Source organism: Pelodiscus sinensis, chromosome 7, assembly GCF_052426305.1.
Source record: "Pelodiscus sinensis isolate ZL-2025 chromosome 7, ASM5242630v1, whole genome shotgun sequence".
Lineage (NCBI taxonomy): Eukaryota > Metazoa > Chordata > Testudines > Trionychidae > Pelodiscus > Pelodiscus sinensis.
In genome coordinates, this window is record NC_143058.1 from 10,495,911 (window position 1) to 10,514,530 (window position 18,620).

Below are 18,620 nucleotides of genomic sequence, written 5' to 3' on the forward strand. Positions count from 1 at the left end.
TTCTCACAGATTTTTCACAGGGACAGATGACGAAGCCTATTAAAACAATGCTCCAAATTCAATGGTGTTTTGCCTGGATGTGCATGTTACAAGACTGTCTCACTAGGAAAACCTGTAGCACCAAATCAGCAACATAACTAAGGCTAAGCATGTTTGTCATGGCAATGACTTCCAGGAAGAAAATAATGATTTTTAGGGAGTTATATGATGATTTCAGTCACCCGGATCAATCTGTTATTGAACAAGACTCATCCATGAGTGCTCATAGCATTCTCTCTCTGTTACGTGGCGGGCATATAAGCTCTTCTTTAATCATTAGCATCCAAATCCTTCAGGCAACTTGGAAAACTTGACCAGACAGCCCATGGTTTACAATACAAATTGTTAAAAGGAAGGTCATTGGGAACTGAGTGTCCAAATACCTTAAGGAGCCCCGAAAATCATGACTTTATAAAAGGATTACACGGAGCCCCAACTGGAACGTACTTTTATGACCTCAAACTGGGAACATTAACATTCTATAAATTGTCAGCAATTTTAATTTGGGAATATCATTCAAGAACAAACAGAAACATAGGGAAGAATTAGGATTCTCTTGATCCATATTGTATGTATATTCCTTTCAACTGTACTCTCCTATCTACTCTTAAAAGAACTTCTGCCACTAAGACCAAGATAGGGTAGGAATGTTTTCCAGCACTGGTTCCTTTCTTCTATTAAATCCTTCCAGAATGAAACCTCTAAACCTTAATACATTCACTGCTACCAAGTTAAAGTTGAAGTAATAACTGATGTGGGGTTGTTTTGCCTAAAGAGAGACAATTAAACTTCTAAGGCTCAACAAGAATAGAAAGAGCAGGTGTTTTAATATTTAGACAAACACAACTTTAGAGCAAACTAGTTGATTATTTTAACACAGCTAGAAATTAAACAATAGTGATATTCACCATGTGGAATCAGACAGGTTTTGTGCTAGGCCAAGAAAGAGATAGCTAGTTTAGAGCATGCTAACGAACTGCCTCCTTTTAGCATGTACTGAGGACATCTATTTCAGACAAGGATCTCTGTATTTGAGGGAAGAGGCTGACATGGAGTGGTGCAAATGGGGTGCAAATAAGCAATGCCCCAATGCCCCGCAACTGGAACCACCACAAACTCTCGGACTGAAGATGGAAAACACAGATTACATGAGCACATGACTCAATCAGCCAGTATTACACTGCTTTGCCTACTGAAAATAGGTACAGCCCATCTAGCTCTCCAAACACTTCTGTCCTCAGTGTTGGGTGAATTACACCTCTGCTGTCAGGACTCAATACTGAAAATGTGTATGTGTGGAGGGATAATTTTATTTTAAAATGTTGAAACCAAACAACAACATATTTTCAGGTGCCAGCTATATCTGTGCCCACAACATGCTGTTCCAATGAGCTATTGGCTTCTAAAAGAAACAAAAAGTAACTGCCCAACCCAGCCCTACACTGTTAAATGATTAGGAAGCAATCATTTATAAGCCACAATGGGCTAAGGGGACCAAGAATTCAGAATTCTTCAGTCTTTCAGCCAGTGAGAACTATAAGCAAAACATGAGGAGATGATAAAACCAAACACTGAAATGTCAAGTAAAAAAGTAAATATTGGAAGTTACTCCTTAGTAAACATGTGATTAAATTTCTAATGAGGACTAATTAATATTTACCAAAAACACCATCCCGTTGCTTCTGGCATGAGCACTATCAATCAAGATATACACACACACAAATATCTCATCCCTTTCTCCTGGTGATGAAAAAGGGCATTCTGAAATGAATCAGACTAGAATATGTTTCCCTGGTGCTTTCCTTTGAAGCTGGAGTGGAATATATCAGAGCAGTAAATTTGCTTACCCTTCTGTTCTGTACACTGAACACCTCTCCAGAGGAATTTTTAGCACTCCATTATTTAAACCCACAAAAAGTGACCTGTCACTATGCAGGATTTGGAGGCTTTTGATTGGTTCCTGTTGACCGTCGGGAAGAATCTGCATTTCCTCTAAATAACAACTCCTCAGGCTCCTATTAGTGGTAGAAAGTGCCTTCAAAATGGTGCCATACTCTAATGGAAGAAAAAGCAAGAAGCAAGTAAATCTTAGCAATATTGATTCAATTTTGTAGCTAGCACGAAGGCTAAAGATTAACAACATCCTATTTACATAGACACTTTAAGGCTTGTTTCCTCTAATTTTTTTGTAAACATTTTTGGTATCCAGGGTAGAAACTGCCTCAGCTTCACGGGTGCAATTCACTTCCAGAAGCACTGAAGGAATTTTTATAGCGGAGCTGCTAATAGCCATTGACCCAAACTGTACACCCTTCCCGGCCAATGGAAAGTGGCACAGACTGGGACGCTGCCTCCCACACCTCCCATTGGCAAGGAACAGCAATCTTCAGCCAATGGGAGCTGTAGGAAGCAGCGTAGACTGGTACACCACTTCCCACATGTAAGGGGACTGTTAGCCCCTTAGTAAAACCCAGTGGGAGTTTTTGGTTGGCCAGCTCCCAGTACCAAAAGGGGAAGGGTCCATGAGAAATCAGGGCCCTGAGACTGACAGACCCCAGGGACAATGGGAAGAAGCCAACACTCCAGCTCAGCCTGATTGACAGGTTGGACAGGCAAATGAGGAAATTAGGAGGTCAGGTTCCATCCTCCGTGTGAGCTGGGATTTTCTGGGTCTCTCTGAGAAAAGGAGAGAGAGCAGAGAAGAGCAAGCTGTACTGAGGGGCAGTCCTGCAGTGACAGAGCCAGACACACACAGCCCAAGGAGTGCAAGCTGTACTGAGGGGCAGTTCTGCAGCAACAGAGCCAGGCACACACAGCCCAAGGTGGGCAGACCCTGTGGTGAGCAGCAGACTTACAGTGATCAGAGAGCCAAAGGGGTCAGAGACGCAATGCAAGGAGCCAGAGGCTGGCAAAGCAGCACAGTCTGCAGCTGGGTGTGGTGAGCAGCTGGGACCAGCAAAGTGGGGGGAGAGGTTCTGGGCAGGGAGATGCCACCAGTCAAGAGGCCCTGCAGGCCAGACTTGGAGAGGGATTGTAACTCCAACTAAGAGAGGGGTCCTGCCACCTAGAGCCTGAGGCCGTGTGGTCACTGCCAGAGCAAGCGTATTCAACCTGCAGCCCCCTTGCAGCACAGCCAGGGCCTGAGAGAGAGCCCTGGGACTCATAAGGAATAGACTGTGAACTGTCCTTACACTCTGCAGACTGCTGTTTGTGATGTCCCCGTGCTACAGAGCGGGGCAGTGTGTTCTCATTTAACCATTCTCATTTTTTCCTTTTTCTTTTCTTTTTAATCAGCTGCTGTTTAATAAACTGTATTCACTTTGGGTATGTCTACACTACAAAGTTAATTCGAACTAACAGACGTTAGTTCGAATTAACTTTGATAGGCGCTACACATGCAAACCGCTAGTTCGAACTTAATTCGAACTAGGTAAACCTCATTGTACGAGGACTAAGCCTAATTCGAATTAACTAGTTCGAATTAAGGGCTGTGTAGCCACTTAATTCGAACTAGTGGGAGGCTAGCCCTCCCCAGCTTGCCCTGGTGGCCACTCTGGGCACCACCAGGGAAACTCTTCTGCCCCCCTCCCGGCCCCGGAGCCCTTAAAGGAGCACGGTCTGGCTACGGTGCCCGTGCCAGGTGCAAGTCTGCCAGCACCCAGCCAGCAGACCCTGCACCTGGCACGGCACGAGCCAGTCACCCGCTGCCACCCAGCCCTCCCCCTCTTCCCAGGACCAGGCTGGCGGCTCCCAGGAGCCTGCCCGGGGCCGCAAGAGGAGGGCGCCCGCCTGGTCTAGTGCAGACATCGTGGACCTCATCCACGACCTCCGCACTAGACACATGAAAGTGGCCGTCTCGGGCAGGAGAGCTGCCAGCCTGGCCACCCAGGAGCAGGTTTGCATGAAAATCAAGGTGGTCCAGTGAGACCCCCGACCCTGAGCCCTGAGCTTAGAATGGCCGTACTGGGTCAGAACAAAGGTCCATCTAGCCCAGTAGCCTGTCTGCCGACAGCGGCCAACACTAGGTATCCTGAAGGGGATGGACCGAAGACAATGACCAAGCCATTTGTCTCATGCCATCCATCTCCAGCCTTCCACAAACAGAGGCCAGGGACACCACTCCTACCCCCTGGCTAATACCACTCCATGGACCAAACCTCCATGACTTGATCTCACTTCTCTTTAAACTCTGTTCTAGTTCTAGCCTTCATAGCCTCCTGCAGCAAGGAGTTCCACAGGTTGACTCTTTGCTTTGTGAAGAACAACTTTCTGTTACTAGTTTGAAGCCTGCTACCCATTCCTTTCCTTTGGTGTCCTCTAGTCCTTCTTTATGGGAACTAATGAAGAACTTTTCTTTATACACCCTCTCCACGCCACTCATGCTTTTATAGACCTCTGTCATATCCCCCCTCAGTCTCCTCTTTTCTAAACTGAAAAGTCCCAGTCTCTTTAGCCTCTCCTTATATGGGACCTGTTCCAAACCCCTGATCATTTTAGTTGCCCTCCCCTTTTCCACCCTTTCTCTTCCCCTCTCCCACCTCCTTTTCCCAGTCTCCCCCAGTTTTGTTCAATAAAGAGAGTTTCTATTTTTGACCACACGTGTCCTTTATTTTGCACATCAGGAAGGGGGGCTAGAGAGGGGTAAGTGGAAGGAGGTGAGGGAGGAATGGGGTACGAGCCCCCGATGAGGAGGACTGGGGTGGCTCTGCGGGCTCCTCAGGGTGGAAACTCTCCTGCAGCCCCCCGATTGACACCCCGCCTCCCGGATGGCAGCCTGCGGCAAGTGCAGCCGGGCTGATGGCTGAGTGCTGTGATGTGCTGAGTGTGGGCACTCAGGGCACTCCAAGCCAGGACTGCTTTGCAAGCAGAGAACCCCTGAGAACTGTCTGTCCGGGGTGGGGGTCAGGACCCTTTAAACACAGCCCTCGGCTAGCCTGAGACAGCAGCTCCACGCTCTAAGTCCTAATCTGATGCCCTGCCAGCACTGCTTCCGGCCATCCTTAACCTCGGTTCAGGGTCCACTCAATGTGGACATGCTAGTTCGAATTAGCAAAATGCTAATTCGAACTAGTTTTTAGGTCTAGATGCACTAGTTCGAATTAGCTTAGTTCGAATTAACTAATTCGAATTAAGTTAGTTCGAATTAGTGCTGTAGTGTAGACACCCTTTGAACTGTATGTAATGATCACTGGGTCAAGAAAGCATCCAGTGTAAAGAGAGCACCCTGGAGTGGGGACAACCTAGCCCCTTTCCTAAGTGTCTACAAGGTCAGGGATTAAGCCCGGTCCCAGCCTTGTTGGGATTTCGAGGACTCTGCTACTCAGGAGAATGGGGAGGCCTCAGAGTCAGGGAGGTGGTTGGGTAAAGGAAGTGGGAGCGGGGACTCAGATCCTTTCGCTGGTCCATTTCACCGGGGTGTATAGAAGCCAGGAAAGTTCCCCACAATAGCGGGACCATTCCCCCGCTTACACACAGCTCCCATTGGCTGGGAACAGTGATCCACAGCCAACAGGAGCCGCAATCGCCTGCGTCTGTGGAGAGGTGGGTAAATATAGCTAACCCTGGGGAACCGGATCCGGCCTGTAAATTGGTATTTACGCACCCCTGATCTAAGCCATCATGAAATTTGGGGTCAATTCAGTTTTGAGTTGAAATCTGCCTTTACTCTCCAGGATCCAATATGCTCAAGACTCCTTCTAACTGTGACTCTCAGCCTTTGAAAGGTCTCAGTTTAAACAGATTCTAGGCTCTAGTGACCACCTCCAGTGTCCAGAGAAGCAGATGTGTATAAGAAAATAGATGATAAAGTACAATGTCGGCTTCACAGATAATGAAAGGCAGGAAGCAAAAGGAATTAAAAATCTCAGTCTTCCACTTCTCCTTCTTCTGGCAAAGTAACTAGGACACCTCATTGAGGAATAAAAAGTAGAAGTGGCAAAACCATGCTATATTTCATTTGAAGTATGGTTCTCTCGTCACGATCACGTCCATGCAGGCTTAAATAGGGGGAATGTTACTAGAATATATCAAAGCTAATCACTTTCAAAGTAAGTGGTGGTAAAAGTTACATAAATTATGACACAATCCTGGAAGATGGTAAGTTCAGAGCAAAAGGATGACTCTATATTGCAGTGTTAGTTTAATCTAACACTTTCAGAGGTAATATATCTTACTATAAAGTCAACTCTCTTACAACAGAGGATGAAAACATTACACCCATGAGACTGGCCATATGCTTCCGATTAATCAAAATATTTAATGTAAATTTGATCTCAAGAATGAATATAGGTTAAGACAATCATTTGTAATACTTTGCCTTTCTTCGTTGCCTTTCATCCACGGTTCTTGTGCTTTGCAGTGTGACCTAATTGTCAGAGACTGGCAGTGGAACCCAAGAATGATCAAATCTGCATTATAATCTCAGTGCTGCCACTGATTATCACCTAATTTGTCTGCCTCATTTTCCCCCATCTGTAATGTGACGATAATAATGCTTACTCTTCTCTTGATCTCATAGAATAGCAGGCATGTAAAAGTACAAAACATTACTGCTGCAAACAACTGAGCTTCACAACAGCATGTGAGTAGGTATAATTGAGATAAGTAGGGCACTACCAAATTCACAGTCCATTTTCGTCAATATCAGGGTCAGAGGTTTTTTTTTAACCTTGTAAATTTCATGATTTGAGCTATTTAAATCTGAAATTTCATGGTGTTGTAATTGTAGGGGCCCTGACCCAGAAAGAAGTTGTGGGGAGTCATAAACATACAGCGGGGGGCAGGAGGCTGTTGCAAGATTGCTACCCGTACTTCTGCACTGCTGCTGGCGGCAGTGCTGCCTTCAGAGCTAAGCAGCTAGAGAGCAGCAGCTGAATGCTGGGAGTCCAGCTCTGAGGGCAAAGCTGCCACCATCAGAAGCACAGAAGTAAGGATGGCATGGTATGGTATTGCCACCCTTAATTCTACGCTGCTGCTTTCTGAGCTGGGCCCTCAGCCAGCACCCGCCACACTCTGGCTGGCCAGCTCTGAAGGCAGCAGCACAGAATAAGGTTGGCAATACTACAACCCCCTTAAAATAACCATGTGTCCCACTCCCCTGCAATTTGACACCTAGTTTGAGAAATGTTGGTCTCCCCCGTGAAATCTGTCTAGGATAGGTTAAAAGCACTCAAAAGATCAGATTTCACGGTCTGTGGCACTTTTTTCATAGCCATGAACTTCGCAGGACTCTAAAGAGAGGTGAACTGTAGCAGGGACAGAATAAACTAGTTTACAAAGGATCATACCCAGCAATTTAGTTACCTAGGGCAAGCCCTTTGCCCTTACCCACCATTGTGCCTTAGCTTAGTCTGATTAGTTGATGCCATGTTAATAAAAGGAAAGGCGTCATCTTTGCTTCTTTATGCACTGCAGATTTAAGGCCTATTCTCTCAGGCTCCTACCTCCAGGTCTCTATACTGTTTTTATCCTTTCCTTATTCCAAAAAGCTACCTTCCATGGAGTTTTGCTTAAAGTGAAAACACTAATGGTCTCCCATGCTGCTAGGGATGTAAAATCCCATTTAAAATGGTAACCAGTTAAACTATATGTTTAATCAGTTGACTGGACACCGTGGCATAATGGGGGCCAGGCCAAGCCAGGCAGGGGCCGGCCACATCACGCCTCAGGCGGGGGGGCTCCTACAGCCTAGTTGGGCTGCAGTGACCCCTTGCCCATGGTGAAGCTTGGCAGGCCCAGCAGGGTGCACCGTGGGCAAGGGGCTGCTGTGTCCCGGCCAGCCTGGAGTGCCCCCTCACCTGTGGTGCATGGGTTTCTTGTGGGTGGGGGACTGCTCCAACCTGGCCAGGCACTGGTTAACAGGTAACTCCTTTACAGTCTTACATGCTGCTATATCTCTGAATGAGGGGACCAATCCCCCTTAAGCACTAATGCTCTTACCTGTCCCAATATACATCACATGGTAGAGAGTATCCTTTCCTTGAACAATGTCGACCACCAGTTTGGAAAATCGAATGCTGTCCTGAGTGACATACGGATCCACGGAGACTGGCTGAACAACGTCATTCATCAGGAACAAGCGCTGGGCATCTTGCAGGATCCTTTCGGTCAGGTTCTCATTAGGGCTGTTGTCATTCAGCGTCCCACACTAAACAGGATGACAGAATGTCAGTAGCTGTATTTGCACTTTGCCCAAAACAACCCTGAAGGCCTTCCTTGGGGAAAACACTCAGTGACTTCTCTGGGAACTATGCCTGAGGAAAAACTTCAGAATTTGGCCCCTTACACTAGTGAATAGGGTTACTGTGAGCTTTAGTCACTCTTCCACCCCATAAAGCACGGCTCCATCAATGCCCCCTCTAATTTTTTCCAGTACATGTGTGGAATACATATTATGTGTATTAAGGCATGTGCGGATGTGCACCACCAGTAGAAACAGATGCTGCCAGCTGTGGGTACTCTACTAATGAGCTGGGTGGATTTCATTCTCTCTTGGGTGGCCACCCAAGCTCACAGCTTACTAGGAACTCTCCATGCTGGTCCATTGGCTATTGAGGCCGTATTTTATTCTCCCGTGACCCCACAGAATGATCATATCTACAGATAAACTACAGGAGTTCAGAATTAATGAGGGGGGGGAGAGTTTAAAAAAAAAAAAAAAAGAATGGATGAAGAAATTCAGATGAGAAAAGACGACCCTGAACTTCTATCCTTTCTGAGGTTCTCCCAGGTCTCCCTAGTGTTTCACCCTAAAGTCCATGTGAACCTAAGGTGAACTGGCCCCCCAAATTAACCTTTTAGTGTGAAAACATCACATTCGCCACCTGGCCTCTTCCAAGTGCACCCCCCCAAATGGCTCTCCTAACTTTGAATAAACCTTTGGGGGAGCTGAGGAATTTGTCTGCAACTTCCCTCCAACTCCTACATCTTCAAGGAGATGGCTGGTTAGCCTGTGTCTGACCATCTTCAGGCTTCAGTCGGTCTGGCAAGGTAGGCCTCACATCTCCTGTCCATCCAAAAATGGAACATTTGGTGGTCTCTTAGCCTCAGCTCAATAGCAGCATCCTGTCTACTGCCCTGGTTACCTCAATCTGAGGCCGCAGTTGCCCTGGAATTCACTTGATATCATAGGGTATGTCTACACTACTCCCCTAGTTCGAACTAGGGGGGTAATGTATGCATACCGAACTTGCTAATGAAGCCCGGGATTTGAATTTCCCGGGCTTCATTAGCATAAAGCCGGCGCCGCCATTTTTAAAAGCCGGCTAGTGCGAACCCCGTGCCGCGCGGCTACACGCGGCACGGACTAGATAGTTCGGATTAGTCTTCCTAATCCGAACTATCTAGTCCGTGCCGCGTGTAGCCGCGCGGCACGGGGTTCGCACTAGCCGGCTTTTAAAAATGGCGGCGCCGGCTTTATGCTAATGAAGCCCGGGAAATTCAAATCCCGGGCTTCATTAGCAAGTTCGGTATGCATACATTACCCCCCTAGTTCGAACTAGGGGGGTAGTGTAGACATACCCATACATACTTAGCCTTTAATATTTTCAAAGCACCGTGCAACACCATATTCCTGTTGAAGTCAATGAGATCTTCATTATTGCCTTCACGATTGAATTTCAGTGAGGAAGGCAAGAAGGCCTCCCTGAACCCAAATGAAATATGAGGGAGTCTGATAAATGTCCTGTGCCCCAGACCACAGAATTCAAGGTCAACATTAGGATCCATGCTCAGTCCTAAACGTGGTCCACCCTGTGCTCTTCCCCCCCAATTTACTCATCATGACAGATTGGAAGCTACATCAGGGAACAGGCAAATGATGTTTTCCTAGTTAGGGTGATATTTTTGAATGTTTAATGCAATATCAAACAAGTTCTTCACTATGGTTGGGCACTTCATTGTTTTTGTGAATCCTTGCGGAAAATCTGCAACTAACTTTTTGGGCCAGAGGTAGCGCGAACCAGTGGCAATCCAGGGCAATCAATAGGGTCAGTGTACTCCAGGCGAAAGACTGGTCCTTTGGTTAGCATCTTTCTAAATTCGCATTCCCAGTGGCTTTTTATCCCTACTCAATCCTTATACAATGCATTTTCTTATAGAAAAGCCCTTTCTATTTCATCAATGCCTCATCCCTGGTTTCTAAAGAAGTCTGGAAGTCTCTCTTTTGCCAGCTTTATCTCTTTCTCCCTTTGTACCTACATGGATCTTGCATCAGATACTCTGATTTTTACCCACTATACCCTCCTTTCCCTTCCCAGGTCATCAGTGAAGGAGGAATCCTGGTGGTTGGAATGTCATTGTTAATTTTATTTCCTACTCCCATCAAGCAGAAGATAACCCTTTTGCTCTATTGGCAGCCTGCATGCTGACTTAGCATCCTCCTGTTTTAGTTTTATTTTGTTTTGTTCCAATTTCTTGATCATGCTGTCTTGGTCCTCTATATCCTTCTGTATTTCTCCTTCCTCTCTGGGAAGATTTTTCCCCCTCTGGCATCCTTCCCTCATCTTCCTTTGTGAACACTGAGTCAAGGAATTAATTTAATTTTTTTTTGCAATATCTGCCTCTTCTGTCACTAAATTACCCTTGTCATCTCATAAAGGCCCTTCACTGACCTCCTGTTCCTTATGTACTTGAAATACATCCTAATCTCTTTTTGCAATCTTCGTTTCATCTGGCACATACAATCCTTTCCTTTTTTTTTTTAACCTTTTAACACTCTCATATTGGTCCTGCAGTCTCTTCCCCCCCTCTTCCTACCCCCATTGTATCTGATATTTTACACAGCACACACATTTCTTTTCCAGACTTTTTTTTTTTCATTCCCGTTCACCCAGAGCACAGTCCAGCAAGGGGCTGAACACCCTCAACTCTCAAGGAACCCTCCAAACCTGACTGGAATCATGGGCATTTGACATGATTGGGTCTTCAGCCAGGCCTCAGATTTTTTTTTAAATGCGACTAGATTGGGGTGGCCAAAATGTAGCCAATGAAGATGGAGCAATGTATGTTGGAACCTGCAGTCTTCATCAACTGCACCTCTGCATTAATGACTGGGGAATTAGTTGCTCAATTTGGCACAAGGTCCTGCTGTGACACAGAGATTCACTCAGAGGATGTGAGGTAAGATTTCTGACAAACTGAGGGGGGAGGGAAGAGGGGTGACAAATTCTACATTGCAATGAAGGCACCATGAGATCCTAGCTAGCAGAGGCTGTTCATGGATGCTCTGAAGCAGCCATGTTCAGCCTTCCTACGATTTTGTGCAGAGCTGACTATAAAGCTAGATGGTTGTAATTTTTTCCCTTTTTTTGCCAATTAGCTATAACTCAGGATCCAGACAAGTTCACAATTCATAGATTCCCAGATTTTTTAGCCCAAAGGAATTATTGTGATCACCTAGTCTGACCTCCTGAATAACTCTGGCCACAGTATGTCCTGCAGCAATTCCTGCAAGAGCCCAAAAAGTCTGGGCGAGCTAGAACATATCTATTAGAAAGACACAACCCCTATTAGGACTGAAATATAGAAGGGCTGATTTAAGATTTCATGTGACAGGCAATCCACCACGTCCCTATATAAGTTGTTCCAATGGTAATTTACTCTCACTGCTCAAAAAGGTGTCCCTTTACTCTAGTCTGAATTTGTCTAGCTTCAGAGTCCAGACACTGAATCTGCAAAACATGGCTGGAAAATCTGCACATGTCATTTTAAGAGTCGCATTTTAGACACTCACATATCACAGTGACGAGCACAGTAGATCATTCAGTCTGAACTCCCATATGTCACAGGCCACTAAACACCACCCAGGTGCCTTCATATCATGGCCAACAACTAGAATTTTAAAAGTATTACAGCTTACTAGAGATTCCCAGGCAAAGAATAGGAGGGAGGGAGGAGCACCAAACCCCAAAACTCATACAATGTCAGGGAATTGATTTGCTGACATATACCCAGATCATGTTGCAAGGAGTTCCACTGGCTAATAACATGTGTATGAAAAAGATTTACCTTTACCAGATGAGAACTGATATCTATATATTTTTCTCCTCATTCTGTCTCATGAATACATACAGTGATTCCCAAATTCTTCCAAAAACTGGCCAGGCTTTTCCCCTCTACCCACTTCAGTCTTTATCTTGAAGTATTTTGGTAAATCTAGAGTAGACCCCATCCCAAATCTTCATTTTCCAAGTTAGGGATGTAAAAACATGTTTAAAAATGTAACTGTGTTACCACTAAAAATCCTAGTGGTTTAAGTTACATGAACAGCTAGCTTGTCCGATAAACTGTTACATCCCTGCTCCAAGTGTAGAAAAACATCGCTCCGTGACTTGTATAGCACCATGCTACTGCCTGCAGTCCTGAATTCCATACAAATCAACCTAGTACAACAGTTCCATCAAAGTGAAATTAAAAGGGTCTGGAGTAAATTGAAGTGCTGCAGTAATACCTGAAAATTAGGGATCGGGTTTATTGTTGGCAGCCACGCTGATCTTGGATTCTCCTGGTATCGGAACGGGCCATTAAATGCCTGAGTAATAGCACTGAGGTTGAAGGCACATACTGCTGAAGCAGCTATACTGTTTCTGGAAAGGGGAAAAATCAATTTAATCATTAGAACATTGACAATTTCATCATAGCAGACATCAAACTTCACTTGAACAAAATACATGTAAATTACTAGGTAAAAGTGCAGTGCTACAGAACTCAGGAGGAAGAAAAAAAATCCAGCTAGATTAGATGAGAATCTTGAGAATGAATGTTAAACTCAGTTGTAAAATATAGAACATAAGAACATAAATACAGCGATACTAGGTCAGACCAATGGTCCATCCAGCCCAGTATCCTGTTTGCTGACAGCGGCCAATACCAGATGCCCCAGAGGGAGGGGACACAACAGATAATCCTCACGTGATCCCTCTCCTGTCACTCACCTTGGGAGAAACAGAGGCTAGGGACACCATTCCTACCCATCCTGGCTAATAGCCATCAATGGACCTAACCTTCATGAATCTATCTAGCTTGTTTTTGAACCCTGTTAAAGTCCCAACTTTCACCACATCCTCTGGCAAGGAGTTCCACAGGTAGACTGTGCACTGCATGAAGAAAACTTCCTTCTGTTTGTTTTAAACCTGCTGCCTATTAATTTCATTTGGTGACCCCTAGTTCTTATATTGTGGAAATATGTAAATAACTTTTCCTTATTCACTTTTTCCACATCAGTCATGATTTTATAAACTTCTATCATATCCCCCCTTAGTCTCCTCTTTTCTAAGCTCAAAAGTCCAAGACTTTTTAATCTTTCTTCATATGGAACCCTTACCAAACCCCTAATCATTTTTGTTGCCCTTTTCTGAAGCTGTTCCAATGCCAATATATCTTTTTTTAAATGAGGAACCACATCTGTACGCAGTATTCAAGATGTGGGTGTACCATGGTTTTATATAGAGGCATTAAGATATTTTCTGTCTTATTCTCTATCCTTTTTTTAATTATTCCTAACATTCTCTTTGCTTTTTTGACTGCAGTTGAACACTGAGTGGATGTTTTCAGACAACTATCCACGATGACTCCAAAATCTCTCTCTTGAGTAGTTGTAGCCAAATTAGCCCCCATTATATTGTACGTATAGTTGGGATTATTTTTTCCAAAGTACATTACTTTACATTTATCAACATTAAATTTCATTTGCCATTTTGTTGCCCAATCACTTAGTTTGCTGAGATCTTTTCGAAGCTCTCTGTGGTTTAAAAGCCATGGACACAATCCTGACATGAAGCATGCATATTGTTTAATTTGCATGGATTATTTGTGTCCGATTTTAGTTGCTATTTTTTTTTAACATCCCATCAATCCTGCCTCATAATGAACAGACTAATTTTTTTCAGGTGACATTGAAATTCAGTTTCTGTGGATGCCTGAAATCTACAGATGCAAAAATATTCGAGAGAGAGAGCTAGCACTAGACGGCTATTGCAGCAGTCCAACATACAGGAAGATCTTGCTATTCTCTAGAAACCACCATTCACTTCTTTGTCCCCCCAGCTGAGCATAGAATCTGTCTCAAGAATGCATGGCCCAGCACAGAGGAATCAATATCTGGAACAAATGCTCCTGGACTATCTGCAAGGAAACTTGTTCCAGCAACTTTACCCTACTCAGTCATCATATCCTGCAGCTCAGGGGGCCCATGCTGCTCCAGTAAAAGCATGTGTCGGCAAGGTGCTGAGCACACTCAACTTCTGACTTCAACAGGCAGTAAGATCACCCAGAACCTCCCAGGGAGGGTTCTACATCGAAGTAGGAGCAAGCCCTAGTCATAGATACTGACTTAAGTGGCAGGGCTTGTATAAGCACAACTTGGAATTCAAACCATTCTTTTTAAAGGAAGAAGAAGAAAATTAGAGAGAAAGACATCACTTTAAAAATAAAAATAGGCCACTAAGGGATGGCATGAGAGATTGACTTGTCATGGTACCTTCTAGATAACCCAGAGTTTGCTTGACATCTCAAGCTGCTAATTAAAGTAATCTGAATTCTCTGAAAAGAACAAATTTTTACTAAACCGATAATTACACTCACAAAAAGCTTCTCTACACGATTTCAGACAGGGAACCAGAAGGACAGATTCTTTCACAGCAGAATCATCTGGAGCAACCCAATATAAAGAGGAACTTTCCCCCCTCCATTCCCTTTTCCTTCCTCCCCCCTCTCCACAACCGCTCCTCTCTGCACCTTCCATTCCACTGCGCAGTGGAGCAGCTCTCTTTGAACATGTCAAAGCAACGCAAGCCGAACCTTTCTCCACTTCTATCTGAATGCCACTGACGCGGTGCATGTTCACAGAAGGCAGCTCTTTAGACAAAGCTAATGATGGGTGACAACTAACTGCTTCAAGGCACGCACACACAAAAAGCCAGTCTAAATAAAGCAGCACAGTTTTTCAAAACAGAATGGATTCTTATGAGCTCTGCTAAACTTTTCAGACTCAAATTCCTTCTCACTGCTGAAGATGAGTGAAGAGAGATGAATCTCTCCTCCAAGGCAGTGATGTTTCACCTCCTGACTATGAAAAGTTTGATCCAAATCTTAAACCACTGACATTAATTTCTCTGTACAGGTGTTTCTGGGTGATGCATAGACCATATGTAGCTATTCCCTTCATTCACATCCAATATTAGTGGTGATGATCAACCAGGATGTTTGGAAAATGGGTTAAGTTCAAAATGTGATCTCAATGACCTCATAAAAACACTTTAATAACAGCTTCTTAAATATTTCAGAAGTTACTTCCCTAAATAACCATCTGTTCTGCTGACTTAGACGTTGTGTAATATTGAGCTGTTTGTCAGATTTTTTGCAGTGAAGCATGATAGAAGCCGATCATCCTTTGTTGGGAAATAGCTCCGATCCCATTAAACTCACGTTTTCAAAAAGTAATCATACTTTTAAACAAAATCATGTCTCTTCAGTGTACCATCACAACTCAGGAGAGATACACAGACTGTACTATAAATTAGCCTTACGTGGCATGCAAAACACATACAGCATGATACAAATCCTGATGGATATTAAAAGAATAATTACCATTATTTCCCTAGTTATATGACAAATCGGAACATTTTCCTTTTTGAATTCTAGAAAGAACATTCTATCATAGCCACAAAAAACACTACTCAATCTAACTTTAGCTATTGTCAATAATAAAGCATCTATTCACCAGTGTTACATAATACATGGTTCTCAGCAGACGGAGGAGAGAAGGATGAACTAAGAATAGGGATGGGTCTTTTAAAGCCATGGAGTAACAAGAGTGTCTAACTGTATCTCATATAGGGATTGGGTAACACTTATTACATTCTGTGTTGCTTAAAATTAATAGGAAAAGTGATGATGCAGACACAGCAGGTGAATAGCCTAGCTAACTGATGCCATTCAATACCTTCTCCCAGTAGATTCTAAAAGTCTCAAGAGGGGTAGCCTTGTTAGTCTGTAACTAAAATAACAAACAACAACAATGGTCCTGTCGCACCTTAGAGACTAACCAAATGTTGTTTTTAAAGTTATTTTTTTCCAATAGATTCTAAGTATACCAGTTGTTGATTATAATGTAGTATTGATTTTTTAAATGATAATTTCAAACTTTCCAGTGTCCCTTCAATGTCTGCACTGCAAAATGGTCAGTAACATAAGCACTGTCTCATATCTTCATCAGAAACTCGAGCCAAGTTTCTTTGTAGGGTCAGGATGTTTGGCTAACTTCCTTTCAGTAGAGAGTTGATGCAAAAGTTCAGATTTAGGTTAGATTTTCAATAAAGTCCACAGGGTGTTTGGATCTGGGTTTGTGGTTCAGGACCATTGCCCACTTGTATTTTCTTCTGTCAGCAGTGCACTGGCTAGTTCCTGGCTGATTTTGGCAGTGAACGTGCAGAAATAGCACAAGATAGATACATACAGCCTACTGTCCATTGTCCCTCTTGGTGTTTAAAGAGTATGGGGGGGAAGTGTGGCTCCACTGACTCCGATGGCTAAACTCCCACTGCCTTCAGTGGAGCCAGGATTTCACTGTTAGGGCTGCAATATCTATGCATAGAATCATAGAATCCTAGAGCTGGAAGAGACCTCAGTGGGTCATTGAGTCCAGCCCCCTGCCCAAAGCAGGACCAATCCCAACTAAATCATCCCAGACAGGGCTTTGTCAAGCGGGGACTGAAACACCTCTAGGCATGGAGATTCCATCCCCTCCATGGGTAACCCGTTCCAGTCCTTCACCCCTCTCCTAGTGAAATAGTTTTTCCTAATATCCAACCTAGACCTGGGTAGCAAAAAGCACAAAGAAGCGAGAGTTGTTCAGGCAGACGTTAGTCCCGATCTCAGTATCAGTGGAGCCCATGCTAAAACAGCATGATTCTTTACAGTCTCCCTCTAGCTCCTGTAGAGAGGTTAATGAATTTGCTATAGCTTTTGAGCTAAGCAATCAAGTTCTTTAGTTCAAAAAGCAGAGATTCGTGTGCTGAGATCCAGGGATCCCAAGCTCAATTTCAGCCAAAGACAAACCCCCCGGGAGCATCACTGTATGTAAGCAAGACCCTTATTTGAGTGTGATGCCAAGTCTCTGCCCTGCATGGGCTATTATTTTTGGGGGGCCTGCCTTTACTCACACTGAGCAATATCTTAATCCATGAGTATCCCCACAGAAGTGAGCTACATGAATTAGGCCCACTGAGTATCGTTTCTTATACAATTCAAATTTCATCTTCTCATTCATGATTCAATCTAACATAAACCGCAGAGAGTATTATTGTGACCTCATAAATGGGCCTACTAGTAGCAGTGAGAAATTGTTCTCATCTGAGCCAGGAGTTTGGAGAAGCCTGGTTTATGCTCATCTAACCTTTAAAAAGTATATAAAATACAAAAAAAAAAAATCATAATATGTTTTTAGCTCTTCTCTCATTCTAGCCTCAGGGTTCTCATGCATACATTCCCAAAATCATCCCAGTGCAACTTCCTAAAAAATGATCCTAAAATCAGAAAGGTGCTATGACAATCTCTAGTTATGTCTTTCTATTTTATAGTTCACGCTTCTCCCTCAAAGTTCTAAAGGGTACTTTGCCTCTAAAGGATCCTTGAGAAGTAACTGACTGGGACTGACAGTGAGACAGGAAATATGTCAATTTCATTGTATTGGGGGTTGAGGATGGTATGTGGGGTCTAAACATGATTGAAAGTACCACAACTCACACATTGGTAGTGAAGACTCCATAGATTAGGTCTTGCTCAGGAAGATAGAAGGTGCTTTGGAGTTCGTTGTAGTAGAAGGGAATTTCTCCAGAGCGGGAACAGTTCAGCCTGGCCTTCATAAAAGTTGTCCACGTGTCCTCCAGCAAAAATCTCCCCCCAATGTCATTTTTGCAAACCCTGGCCACGCGAGAGTAGACAGTTTTCCCACAATCGTGTTCCACCGCATTCTCACGGAAAAAGAAGTAGGTGAACAAACCAATGTCATAGGCAGCAATAAAGTTGGGTTCTGGAAAACAGATGTGCAATCAGATTTATACAGCTCAGAAACTGAATGTTGCTCATTGAATTGCCTTGTGCATTGCACTGTTAGGCTGTAAGGGACATGTGTGTAGTCACCCTAGAATATAAGCCACCCTCCTCCTTTTCATTGTTGAGTTTGTACCTCTGATGTGTTACATATATGGTTTGAATCAGTTCCTTTCATATGCCACCAGACTCTGAAGCAAAGGAAAAAAAGTTTGGCCAATGAACAATATTTGACACGGGGGGGGGAGGGGGGGCAATGTTGATTTTACAGGCTGCTTTTATGATGCTTATGTCAGACTAATGCTCAAAGGAGGAAGAAAAAGGAATTCCAGGAATTCCTTTAATGCTACAGCCCAGGAGTGAGAACAGAGCACTGGGAGCTCTGGTGAAGCTGCCAGGGAGGTATAAGCTGGGAGGTGGTATATGATAAAGTAGAAAAGAGCATCACACAATAGCTCCAATCAGACCTTCATAGACATAGCTATGTATATTTTAAGGCCCAAGGGACCATTATGATTACCTAATCTGATCTT

General features: G+C 44.0%; 1 protein-coding gene across 10 annotated transcripts in view; it reads right to left on the bottom strand.

The window, feature by feature from the left end:
• SEMA5B (semaphorin 5B) overlaps positions 1-18,620 on the bottom strand; it is a 381,163-nt gene that overhangs the window by 74,789 nt on the left and 287,754 nt on the right. For all 10 annotated transcript variants that reach the window (XM_075933113.2, XM_075933119.2, XM_075933111.2 and 7 more), the window contains 4 exons: positions 17,782-18,067; positions 12,488-12,623; positions 7,978-8,185; positions 1,887-2,094 (listed from right to left, as the gene is read on the bottom strand). In XM_075933113.2, coding sequence (XP_075789228.2) covers positions 1,887-2,094; positions 7,978-8,185; positions 12,488-12,623; positions 17,782-18,067 — 838 coding nt within the window. The remainder of the gene's footprint in view (positions 1-1,886; positions 2,095-7,977; positions 8,186-12,487; positions 12,624-17,781; positions 18,068-18,620) is intronic.